Genomic DNA, 13,915 nt, shown 5'->3' with positions numbered 1-13,915 from the left:
TGTATTAGGATTGTATTTTTTTATAAAAAAATATTAGGATTGTAGTATTAAACACTATAATGTCTATTAAATTATGATTATGATGAAAGAATGTAGCGCTAACCTTCCTGGGTCCTATGGGTCAAGACGCATGCCAAACACCAAGGAATTGTCAAATCTAGGTGGCTTCTTTAAAACCGTGGGCGGCCTTAAAGTTGGAATTTCTTCATGTTAATTCAACCTACTATGCCGCAAGCTAGCCACATCTGACCGTCTCTCAGTCCACCAATTCTTTCCAATATTTTTTTAGGGTAAATGCTGTAATGATCGTATACAATTAATCATTAATTTCGGTTTAAAATGTTCAATGTTGCCTCAAATTAATATAATTAGTTCCTTCTATGAAGTGATAGCTTAATTACTTTTTATAAATAATGTATGGTGAGTTTAAATAACTTTTTCAACAAATACTTATATATAAAAAAGAAAGAAAACCAAACATAAAGTGCAAATTAATTTTTTTATATATTAAATTTTAACTAATTTTATATATATATAGGCTATCATCATATCATTTTATTACAACGTCCTCTTAATATTCTTTCAACATTTTATAAATAAAATAGTAAAATATAAATAGTAGAATATTCCATATTTTAAAACCTAAAAAATATATTAATATTTTCTTCAAATTCCAGTGGAGGAAAACTTAAGTTGAAACATCTAATCAGTTTAATTTGACATAACATATAGTAATTAGTAACAAACTATCGAGGGAAGAAAGCAGTCGTAGACATCTTATTCACAGAGGACAAGGAAGAACGATTGGTGGAGTAACCTGAAGATGATTCATGTTCAGCTGAATGTCTTCTCATTCTGCCATGCATGAAAAATGCTGGTTCTAGAGGGAATGGCATTTCAAGCGATGGGTTGCTAAGATATGAAACAATGGTTCCCATTGTAGGCCTATCATCTGGATTTTCTTGTACACACAATAAACCAATCTGCATACACTTTTCAACTTCGTTTGGAACATAAGACTCTAGCAGAGTTGGATCCAGTAATTGAAATGATGATTCATCCCTCCAGTTATTCCATGCCTGAAACCATAAATTAAATAGATTTCCCTATTATTGCCTTCTTAATTTGTATTTATGTCTCTTTTGAACTATGGTTCACTAGAGGGCATGACAAGAAAAAATATATAGAATAAGAGAACAAACAAGAATTTGATACTCACATAACTCAAGAGGTCATCAACACGGCATGATTCAAAATAACAAGAGTTCTTCTTCCCACTAATAATCTCAAGAACCATAACTCCAAAACTGAATACATCAGACTTCTCAGAAAATTGTCCATGCATTGCATATTCAGGAGACATATAACCACTGAAAAAGGAGAGTAAAAAAAAATCAACATGGAGAACATATGTAACTAGACTAGTCATACAATGGAGGATGAGTTGACTGGTTAGCCCAAGTAAAGTAGTAGTGGCATAGAAGCAGTATTGCATCGCATTGTAATCACAAATATTAGTGAAGTGTCCCAAGAAAAAGGAACAGTACGTATTTGAAACTCAGTGTAGTTCCCGACAATATTAATCAAGCCTCTTTGAGACTGAATTATTATACCAAAGTCAAAGTAATACTATAGTTGTAGGCCATAAAAGCGACACATATTTTCAATATTAATTTAACCAGAACCAAAGTGATGGGCGATAGAGTATGCAGAACGTATCATATTATTTTATGATGATAAATAAATGAAGCACATAAATAAGAATATATTTGTGTAAGAGATAAGGGTGGTAAAGATAAGGTTTGCAACTCACTATGTGCCCACAACTCTATTCGTACATCCTTGAATTTGGTCTGTAGCTACCATCCTTGCCATTCCAAAATCAGAGATTTTTGGATTGATGCCATTGTCCAATAGAACATTGCTTGGTTTGATATCACGGTGTATAATCTTAAGACGAGAATCTTCATGAAGATAAAGAATACCTCTTGCAATTCCTTTTATGATTTTAAACCGCTCCGACCAAGTTAATTGTCTGTGCTTTTGGGAATCTATAAAATACGTACCATCAGCCAACAAAGTTCGAAAAGTATAAGTGGGCACCAATTTATGATCAGCTACATAATTCAAACATACTCAAAACATTTTTTTCAAATAATGATGAAAAAATAGAAATGTAAAACTTAAAGTAGAAATAAATATTGAAGAGTCATACCAAATAAGAAGTGGTCAAGGCTCTTGTTAGGCACATATTCGTAAATAAGTATTTTTTCTCTGTCTTCTTGGCAAAATCCTACTAATCTCACCAAATTTTTGTGTTGAAGTTTTGCTATTAACAACACTTCATTTTTGAATTCCTCCGCTCCTTGCTTAGAATTTGTTGATAATCTCTTTACAGCTACTTCCTCTCGGTTAGGAAGGATTCCCTAAAATTAAATGGCATCAGAAAAGTACAAGAAAACAATATGGATGATACATTAACCGTCACACTTTTTTTACCTTGTACACTTCTCCGTAACCCCCTTTGCCAATCCTGCGGTCTTCAGAAAAATTGTTTGTGGCTGCTTCAATTGTAACCAAATCAAATTCCAAAGACTCCAAGACAGTGTGTTCTGGCCCAACTACATAACAATTCACAGAACAGTTATTTGAAATGCTCACAGCAAGTACAAAGTTAAGAAAAAAACTCGAGGCTTTACTATTAAGCTCAAATGTTGAAGACAATAATTCATTGGCATTACATTTTTCTCTGTCACCGGCCTTCCGTTTCTTTCTCGCTTTTATCCGGATGAAACAATAGCCAAAGCCAAAAAGCATCACCAAAACGACAACCAAGACAACAACGATCACAATCACTTCAGTTCCAATATTTCCTCCACCTGTCAAAACGAGTCATATATTGACAAACCACACGCCATCAACACATTTTAAAGTTTTCTTAAGTGGTAAATTAATGAACAAAGATCACATTGGACAATAATGCTGATTATTTCAAGTCACTTTTTGATATTCATGCTTTACTGTCATCAAACGAGATCTTATCTCTTTTGTATCACACTATTACGCAATCTAGACATAGTGTTTTATTGGGGAAAAAGGGGAAAGAAAAGAGATTCTTTTTTGCATGGACCACATCTATGTCCTACATAAGCAGCAATTCACTAAGGATAAAGGATTTGGCGCTTTGCTGTGAATATTTAAGATACATACATACTATGGTGAAAAGATTTTTTTTTTCTGTATGGATCACTTTTTTTTTTCTTTATTCTTCTCAAGATTGCAATTTCGAACATAATGCTAAGGATTTTAAGGTTATGATGACTGCATCGCGACCAAAATTGTAGTTGCATCAACTACACATTTAATTTATCTGTAATATTTCTCGTAACATCAAAGATCAAAACAAAACAGTGAGTGCGATCACAGTTTAAAACCTTGATTCTTTCTATTAAAATCTCTTTATTTCGATAATTTTCCATAGGAGAAACAAAAGAAATATAAACTTACGCTTAATCATTGTTGGCGCGGAGATTCCCGAATGCTGATAAAACGGATACGTCTCATACCTTACAATGCAACTCGGAAACAGAACACTCGCTCCTATGCTCCCTCCGCAGCAAGACTTGACAAACTCCGCCGCCGCATCGGTGACACACCGTATGCAGTCTCCGGCAGCCAAGTCCGGCGTGCACTGCGCGAGGCCATACAGTGTCACACTCGCAGAAGTATTTTCTTGCTTAACCGCATATCCATTATTAGACTCGGCAAGAGCCAGTGCTGCTTTATGTGGTAGTTCATCGAAAATGGATCCTAACGCAGTGTAGAATCCATTACTATGCAAAACCAGAGGGTCCCCCAATGGAATATTGATCTTGTGCCTTGGCCTCTCTTCCATTTTAGAGAAGATGAGCCTATAAGAGTAGCGCAATAAACACTCGTTGTACCAAATCACAGCCTCTTTCGATGTGGGACATGAGGAGGCTATGGTTAGTGTTGCAAAACCCACACACTCTCTGCATAGAGCAAACGGCACGTCTCCACGGCACATGTAGAGGCCATAGACGGCGTTCGAATCTTTACCTGCGGTGGCGTTGAAGAATCTAACGTTGTTGGTTACGTTGGAGGAAAGGTAAGAGAGGAGGGTGTTGAGGTTGGTGTTGAAGGTGCTGTTCGGAGTGAAAGTCTTGTTGCTCGAGCAGCTAACGTTGTTGAACACTGATGCAGAGGTTTCTGTAACGGTGAGTGAAAGGGTGCAAAGTAGGAACAGTGTTAGACTAAGTTTGGACCTGATAATCATGATGCTGAAAAATTTTCTGCACTGAGACGGAGAAATGAGTGATGGGCATGCAAATGTGCGTAAACGGGGAGTAATCAGAGACGGAATCAGAGACGGCGCAGTGTATGAATGGGATTGAGGTTTGTGAGCATTAGTCAACAAAGCAAAATCTTGAATTGTTTAAAAAATGTGGGAAAATTGGAAAATCTAATAGCCACAATACGACTATTAGTAACGTAGCGAATGCATTTTCCTCCATTAATTCTATGGATTATTTACGGAATTTGGCATTTCAGAGGGTGCGGTCGAATCGCATTGTCAATTCTTGTTGCTGGTGGAGTCGGCATAGCATGTGATTGTAGAAACGATTTTGCCTGTACTCAGTCATTGATATGGACCCAAGCATTATTATATTTTGTCATTTAATTTAAACTATTGAATAAAAAATCATTCAATCAATTTCACTTGCTAATCACGTTAAAGTTTATCTCATCATTCACATTATTAAGTTACTGTAAAGTGGGTGAGGCATTGTACGTCCCGTCTATATTATTGGGCGTGTTTGTCGGATGAATAATTTGATCTAATGTTTTTATGTAGATTTTTTCGTTCGGCTCAAATAGCCCAGCCCTATGTGTTTGCATGAACTGCTGTACGGTTGGGAACCTGGCGAATACAGTTTTATCCTTTTTCCATCCCCTTGTACTAAGCTTTTCATATATTTCAGTTGGGATCCAAATCACACTTGTTCTGTAGCTGTCTTAATTTTTTTTTCTCTAATAAATAAAAAATCAACATGTTATTTAAAAACTAGTAGTGGAACCCATACATCGTATGATTTTATATAAAAAAAAAAATATTTCTCCAATAAAAAAATTAACATGTTATTTAAAAACAGGCAGCGAAACTGGTGCATTGTACGATTTAAAAAATACAAAGAGAAATAAAAAAAGTAAAAAATGAGTACAAAAACATACATTGTACCATATCTAAATAAATTTAGACGTTATATATAATTAATTAAATCAATTATTAAAATTATAGATTTTAAAATAAATTATATTTAATATACATCTTAAAATAAATAATATTAAGATAAAATATTATTTTATATAAAAGATATTGATATAATTTTTATTATTTTTTTAAACATATTAAAGAAAAAAAAATCTTAAAAAATACATGACTTCGGAACAAATAAGGAAACTAAAATATGATCCATAATCAATGTTAAAATTGACCGTGTATAACTCATAAAAAATAAAATAAAAATTTGATCATGCATATTTTATAATGGACGAGGACTAGGTTTGGACCAACACAGTCTCAATAAGGACATTTAGAAGAAAAAAAATGCAATCAAACATTGAACTAACTTATTATCTAGCACAATATGTACTTATAGACATCTCATTAACAGAAAAAATGTTGTGTAGCTATATTTTGATCGATCCTTTCCAGCAAGAAAAATGCTGGTTTTAGTGGAGATGGCAATTCAAGTGCGTGACCATCAAGATATGAAACGATTTTTGTGATAGTAGGTTTATTGTTTTTATTTTCTTGAACACATAGCAAATTAAACCAATTTGAATACATTTAGTGACTTCAATTTGCGAATAACTTTCTTTCAAAATTGGATCCAATATATTCAATGGTGTTGGATCCTTTCATTGTCTCCAAAACTGTAATAGTTTATGAAATTTAATATTATTATTTTATATCTTAGCATTTAATTGGACATACATTATAAGTTTGACAATTGATTAAATAGTTAAATATTATACTCACATAGCTCAAGAGACCATCTGTCATATAGGATGATGCATGTGAATTTATATTTCTTTTTCCTGATCTCTAAAATCGTGACTCGAAAACTAAAAGTATATGATTTTTTTAGAATTGTCCAAACATTACGTGTTCCAAAGACATATAACCACTACATAAAAAAAATATAAATTAGCTAAAATATATCATGTGAAGAAGTGACAAGAAATAATATATATATATATATATATATATATAGATGAAAATTTGAAACTTATTTTGTTCCAACTATTTTTCTGGTTTTTCCACAATTCTAATCATATCAAAATTTGATATTTTGGAATTTATATGTGTATTTAATAAAATATTATTAGGTTTGAGATTTGCATGTATAATTTTAAGGTGACAATAATCATATAAATAATAAAGAACTACTCAAGCAATTTTTTCTGGGCTGAGACCAAATTAAATTGTTATGTTGGGTACCGACAATATTTATTAAGAAAGTGAAACATATATGTTTGTAAAGTTAAAATATAATGTTTTGAAAAACATGCAAAATTTTAAGAGTTAAAGGTTAAGCATCAAATTAACCAAATAAAAACTTATCAAGCTCCTATTCGGCATGAATTCATATATAAGAATCTTCTCTTGCACATCTAATCAAAAGCCTATTAACTCCACAAGGTTTCTATGTTGTAGTGTGCTATCAATAAAATCTTAGTTTTAAATTGAACTGATCCTTGTCAAGAACTTGCTGATAATCTTTTAACAACAATATGTCGTCCACAAAGAAGAATGCCCTAAAAATATAAATCATTCTTGAAGTGAACAACATAATCATAAATTAAATAAATCATTGGCTCAAACAAAAGCCCATTATTATGCTTTTGAAATGCTAAATTTATTAGCATCAGGTGGTGGTGTGGTCTTTATATACCACTGAGAGTTTAAAAAGAGTGTGTCTCTTCGGTGAGAAATTAAAAATTAAGCCGCCGAGAGAATAGAAAAAGGAATATAGGACTGTGCGTGTGTGTTGTGCTCTTCGTTTCATGCAGCGGAGGGAAGGAGAAAAATATTCAAAGGAAGTGTGGAGCAACAGGCGCGGAGAAGAGGTTCTTTTGGTACCAATTATTCTGTATTTTGGTTCTCTCTATTACTTGGTTATTATTCGTTTGGAGTTTTCTTGTGTTGTTATCCACCCTATTGATAAAGTGTAATTTTGGTTCCTATATAACATTAATAAACTTGTTTCATTTTGTCGACCATACCTTTTACTGTGCTATCATTTGATAAAATATGTATGTAACACTTAATGTCTACTTAGTAATTGCAGAATTTTTTGAATTTTATGGTGATTTCGAAAACGTTATTGTCCGAATTTTCTGAATTTGCCTATTATTTGTATTCGAAGATGTAAATGTGCTTGTGCATATATTACAATTTAATCTCCATGGTTAAATTCAATATTCCATAGATAACAGATAAAACAGCAATGACTGTCACCATATTGCATTAACGAGGAAACAAATTAGTTAAAGTAATTCCGTTGATGGAATCACTGATATTATCCAATTCTTTGTTGATTGTCTTGTTGCCTTCTATTCTATCACGCTTAAAATATCCTGGTTCATGAGGAGGGGGCAAGTTGATTGAAGGGCTGTTGAGGTAAAACACAACTGTTGCCATTGTAGGCCTATCATTTGGATCTTCTTGAACGCATAACAAACCAATGTGTGTGCATTTGATGACTTCTTCTGGGGAATAAGGTCCTCCTATGTTAGAATCCAATAGTTCCAATGGCGTTTGCTCTGTCCATTTCGTCCAAGCCTACAATATCCATGTGTCAATGACTCAAATCATACTCTCAACTCCATTTTCTTTCCATTTCCAGAATAGAAATAGAATAAATTTTGTACTCACATGTCTCCGGATGTCATCAATGCCATCCGATACAGAAGAACAACCTTTCCTTTTTCCATTAATAATCTCTAGAACCATGACTCCAAAACTAAACACATCAGATTTCACAGAAAATTGTCCATGCATTGCATATTCTGGAGACATATAACCACTGCATGTAAAACATGACAATGACAATTGTCCATGATTGATAGGTAGAACAGGACATATGTGAAAGCGAATGAGAAAGAGATGAATAACTTACTATGTCCCTACAATTCTGCCTGTACTTTCTTCAATTTGATCTGCAACAACAATTCTCGCCATGCCAAAATCTGAGATTTTTGGATTCATATTACTATCTAGTAAAACATTACTAGGTTTTAAATCACGATGTATTATTTTGAGACAAGAATCCTCATGTAGATATAGAATTCCCCGAGCAATTCCTATAATGATCTTTTGACGATCAGACCAAGACAGTAGTCTTCGCTTCTTGGTATCTAGAAAAAAGTCAAATTATCTTGAATGGTCATTTATTTAGTTCAAATCAGAATGGATTCATAAAAGTTATTCATTTTTCAAGACACGTCTCTTCTTTGATGTCTAATACTAGTATATAGTTTTGAAGCTGCGTACCCAATAAAAAATAATCAAGGCTCTTGTTTGGCACATACTCATAAATAAGTATCTTTTCGTCATCTTCTAAGCAAAATCCTTGTAATCTCACTAAATTTCTGTGTTGAAGTTTTGCTATAACCTGAACCTCATTTCTAAACTCCACTGCTCCTTGCCTGGAGCTTCCAGTGAGCCTCTTCACTGCTATTTCTTTTCCATCTGAAAGAATACCCTGAAAAACATATATAAATTAACAATCAATATGATAAATAAGTAGATAACTATTGATATTCTCATATTCTCTTTTAATATGGTAGTAGCTAATATATTTACCCTATAAACCTCGCCAAATCCACCTTTGCCTATCATGTTTTCTTTAGCAAATCTATTTGTTGCAGCTTCAATTTTGGCTAATTCAAATCGCAAAGTTTCCAGAGTGGTACTGTCATTCCCAACTGCAACAACCAAATTTGAATTCTCCAAGTTATTTGGCTAAAGGAAATGCTTCTTGAGGTTATGAAAAAAACAAGTGAATTTTTTTTTCACATTACAGCTTTCTTTGAGAATATCATGTTGATTCTTTGTTTCTTTTCTACGTAAAAAGCAGCAGCATCTCAACGCTAGAAGCACCAGTGAAACAACAATTGGAACTACAATCACAATTATTGTTAGTGTCTTCTTTTTTCTTTTCCCTGCATGAATATTGATCAATACCTTACGTCATTTCTACTTTGCAGCAAGAAGTGTTAGATAACAATCACGCAGTAGCTAAAAATATATTTCTCATAACTGGTGGGAGTATTATCTTTTGAGATATTTCTGTTGAATGATGAAGGCGAAGAAAATAAATCTTGGCTGACAGTAACAAGCAAAATGAATGGCGGACAGAAAGTGTTTAGAATGAAGTGTTATTGTTGTCAAAGGCCACTACTTACTCCACAGCTGATACTGTTTCAACTAGACCTGTCAGGGTATGTTCTCAATGTACTCAAGAAGTTGTAATGCCAGATAAAAGTCATTGGTCGATAGCAAATATGATAAGTGGGGAATAGCATATAATCTCATGATCTGACCCTACTGTTTTGAGTTTTGACAAAATCACTCGTGCATCCTGTCTCTCATTGTCTATGAAATATTAACAAAATTAAGATAATGGTAATGATCTATATTCTATAGACACTCCTTATATATCATATGATTCATATCTATATTTTTCTCTCTTGTATCTTTCTATGTATAGATGAGCACATGGGTTTTCAAGGATAATTTCTGTTAAGCGGGAGAACAAAAAACGAGAGACAATAATAGCTACCTAGCTAACCTGATGAAGCAAATGGGGAAGAAGAACTATTGGGAAGTGGCGGCGGCGACACCGAACCACCCCTGATATGTGCCTTATGGAATTGATATAATTCGTATCTAACACCACAACTGGGATATATTATTGTTCCCCCAGATTTTCCTCTGCAGCAACCGGTTGGAATTTCTGCTATGGCATCACTAAGACACCAGCTACAGTTCTCACTGGACAGGTATGGGAGGCACCAAACGTAGCCATATGCCTTTTGATTATCTGTGATGTTCACGGACTTATCAGCCGATTTGTTAGAAGCACTTGCTGCCTCACTTCTCAAATCATTCATCATATCCCACACAATGTTGTTGAAGCGCCCAACGTTACCCACATAATCCTGATCATTCATAAAGGAGAGTTTAGGACTCTCCTCCACCGTGGAGAAGAAACGACGATCGGAGTAGCGCACATAGCATACTTGGTACCATACTATAGCTTCTGTAGCATTGTTGCAAAGCGATGATATGAGTTTGGCAGCTTGTGTCACACATTCTTGACACTGTTTTGGAATGGTGTCTCTTGTACAAAGGAAGCTACCATGAACAGGGTCTGCAGTGTCTTCACTATAAACTGTAGTGTTGTAGAATTTGGCATTGTTGGTGCCATTGGAGGAGAGAAAATCTAGGAGTATTTTGACATTAGAACGATAAGCGCTATAGGAAGCAAAAGTGCTGTTTCTTGTGCAGTTATAGTAGGCTTTGGTACCTTGATCGATAGCTGCTTGGATGATAGGGGAGGGAGAGGTGTGAAGAAAGAGGGAAAAGAAAGTTGGGAGCAGAAGGAACAAATGAAAAGAACCCATGTTTTCTCGCAAGAGGAACAAGATCGAATATCAAAACAAAGAGTGGCAATGCGGGGTAGCAGATGCATCTGCTTTCTTTGTAATAATCTTTTCTTTTTTATATATCTTTCTTTATAGTCTTTAAAGTTAAAGTTGAAAGGTGATTATATAATATAATTATATCTATCATGCTAGCTACGTACCCTTTTGCAGGAATATAGTTACGATAATATTAACCCAACGCACTTGCACTTATTTCCTTCCATTTAATTCACTCCCAAAGTCAACTTCTTTTGTTTTTTTTTTTTTCCTTTTTAGACATGTTGTCCTGTCCGCCCAATCATTTTATATTGATCTCCACTTTCAAAATCCCACGCGAACAATATTATAGCAATTATAAAAGGTAACAACCCACTTTCTTCACGCACTGCTTTTATGGACACAATCCTTGTTGATTTTCTTTAAGATTGCCCCAGAACACCGAACGGAGCTAACAATTTTTAAACCCGCGCTAACATCAAATTTAGTAGAGCCAGATCAATAGTATTGTAAAAATGTCTGATCATTACTAGAATGACTCACTTTTTATTTCATTTTTTTATTCGGATTATAAAAACAGTAGGAATAAAAAAAAACATTAAAAAAATTTATAATAATTTACACACTTTCATCAAGAATTAAACTTTTTGCATTTTTTTATTTTCTTTATTTCTCATTTTCTTTCTACCCATGTTAGCCAATATTCGTGCGACATTCAAATTGTCAAAGAAACTACATTTGGTTGCATTACAGTTGGCACGTATCCAGTTCTATCAAAGTGAGTGATTTTTGGGCCATACTTTTTTAACAGTGGTGGAATGGACGTACACGCATGCCTGCATTTTGTTCGTCACCCCATTCTCCAAAACACGATGTATGGTTTCGTCCAGCTTCAACATCAACACGTGGCGTTGAGGTTTGTCGTCACATTAAGGAGGTGATGAGGTTTGTCAGTCCATCTCCGTCGGGGTGGACCCAACACTTCATTCATGGCCCTTTTTGTCATAATTGTGTTCATTTCGGCGACCATGCTTTTCTGACCCTACCATTGTTTCACAATACTGAAAATATGCACAACGTATCAGCTGCTACTTTAATCCCTTTTTCATTTATGAATGTTTAATTAAAACGTTGCTGTATCAATGCCAATGTTCAGAGAATCAGAATGTCCTTATTCTTGATGGATCTACTTGAGAATCACTCATCTTGTCCAAATCCTTATTAATGACCATGTCGTCCACTATTCTGCTACGCATAAAATATGTTGGTTTGTGAGGAGATGGTAAATCAACTGACTGATTAATTGGGCTTTTGAGGTGATTATAAACCAATGTGGGTCCATTTGATGATGACTTCGTCTTGATGATAAGATTCTTTCTTATTAAAATCCATTAGTGTTCTAACGGAGTTTTGGGATTTGCCAACCTGACCCACGTAATCCTGATCGTTCACAAAAGAAATTTTAGGACTTTCCCCCAGTTTCCAGAAGAAACAACGACTTGAGTATCCCTTAAGTATAAAATCAGTTTCTTTTACCATGGGAGGAGAGTCAATCTTGGAATGCTATAACTTATAATGTTGGAGTGGCATGTGCTATGAGGAGAAGTGGTATTGCTTGTGCAGTTGTAATAAGTGATTTGGATGGGAAATGGAGGGAGAAAAGATAAGAAAAAAGATTTCTTGACACCAAATTATGATACCTTGAGAGAAGAAAAGAGAAAAATATAAATATAATAGATAATATGATTTAATTAGAAGAGAGATAAAAAAAATAAAGGTGTCAACTAAATATTTTATATTTGTGGGTGTTAAAAAATCAGAACTGAAAGGATAATGGATATTGCAGTATTAGTATGAAATGGAAGGAACCCATACTTTGCAGCCTTGCAGGGAAAGAAATAATGAGGCAACAAAAAATGACATCAATGAAAATACAGTGTAGGCTACCAATCTGCTTTTTGTAATCTTAAACTTAGAACTGCCAAGTGATTAAAATATAATCTTAGTTATCATGGTACTGTCATTAGGAGTATAAATATTTAAAAAATGCAATTCATTAGACTGCTTGTAAGTGTAAGTCAGTAAGTGTATAACTAATCCCACTCTCTCATAGTCATGTGGAGGCAAATTGATTAAACTGGATTAATTTTACAAATTTATTCCCGATAAAGAATCTGATTTTAAAAGCATTTCGCCATTACTACAAGTGAATCCTCCATATGGCAACAGGGCATGCATTTCGTCATTACAGTTGACGAAACAAGCAAAAAACACTTTCCAGCATGACATGCATTTTATCAGTGCCGTTAGCGAAACAGGACAAGCATTTTGTCATTTCTATTGGCGAAATAGGCATGGCACAGTTTCCACAACTTTAATGCTTGTGTCAGTGAGCTCAGTGTATTTCCACAGCCATTTAATGTAGTAATCATATTATTATTGGCGGCGAACCACGTGTGGGGGGTGGGGGGAATGAGATCCTTCAATATTTTGTAACGTGGGAATCCCTTTAACTTTAGTAATTTAAGTATATCTTTCATTTTTGTCATTGGCTAATTTGTTTAAAAAAAATTCAGATTTGATCAGATCCATTTCATTTCATCACAATTTATTTCCTATTACAAGTATAAAAAAATCATCTTCTTCTTTTTTGTGGTACATCTACACTCATTAACAAGTGTATCAAATTGTTGTCACAAGTAATAAAGTTATTTGAAGTGTCGAATACACATGAATTTTATTTATATTTAGATTAATGCAAAACCAAGTTAAAAGCAATAGATAAAGAATTTACAATAAAGATAAAGAAAATAAAATATTTAAATTAATATATGATAAAGATAAAAAAAAATAGAAGATAAAATATAAGATAAGAAAAGTAGAAGATAAAAATAAAATAAAATGAGAATATGATAAGGTTGGGACCTGGTGTGCCTTGTTTGTCTAGGATGTATGAGTTTATGATTTTTCTTTATCAACTTAGATGATTCTATTATACTCACACCCACTCGGTCAATTACCAATTACTTGTCCCTCATTCTTCGGGATGACAAACCTATTTTATTTATCTATCTTCTAAATTTCTTTACAAAGACTCAACAAATAAATGCATGAAGTATGAATTTTAGATGTTTGCAAGATTTCATGAGCACATTCTATTCCTAGCAATGATTTTCTTATG

General features: G+C 33.8%; 1 protein-coding gene across 1 annotated transcript; it reads right to left on the bottom strand.

Annotated features, from left to right (window-relative positions):
• Nucleotides 1-631: 631 nt before the first annotated feature.
• Nucleotides 632-10,793, bottom strand: LOC114371841. The gene is made up of 14 exons (XM_028329161.1): nucleotides 9,882-10,793; nucleotides 9,112-9,252; nucleotides 8,894-9,015; nucleotides 8,582-8,792; nucleotides 8,208-8,445; nucleotides 7,964-8,114; nucleotides 7,559-7,870; nucleotides 3,508-4,453; nucleotides 2,742-2,879; nucleotides 2,500-2,621; nucleotides 2,216-2,426; nucleotides 1,814-2,051; nucleotides 1,220-1,370; nucleotides 632-1,079 (listed from the first exon to the last, which is right to left on the bottom strand). Exons 1-14 carry the CDS (start codon nucleotides 10,714-10,716, stop codon nucleotides 747-749), a joined length of 4,149 nt encoding a protein of 1,382 aa, XP_028184962.1. The 5' UTR covers nucleotides 10,717-10,793; the 3' UTR covers nucleotides 632-746.
• Between the last annotated feature and the right edge of the window lie 3,122 nt (nucleotides 10,794-13,915).

This window comes from Glycine soja, chromosome 10 (assembly GCF_004193775.1).
Source record: "Glycine soja cultivar W05 chromosome 10, ASM419377v2, whole genome shotgun sequence".
NCBI lineage: Eukaryota > Viridiplantae > Streptophyta > Magnoliopsida > Fabales > Fabaceae > Glycine > Glycine soja.
Note: the sequence above shows the minus strand (reverse complement) of the source record. Positions and strands in the feature narration are given on the sequence as shown.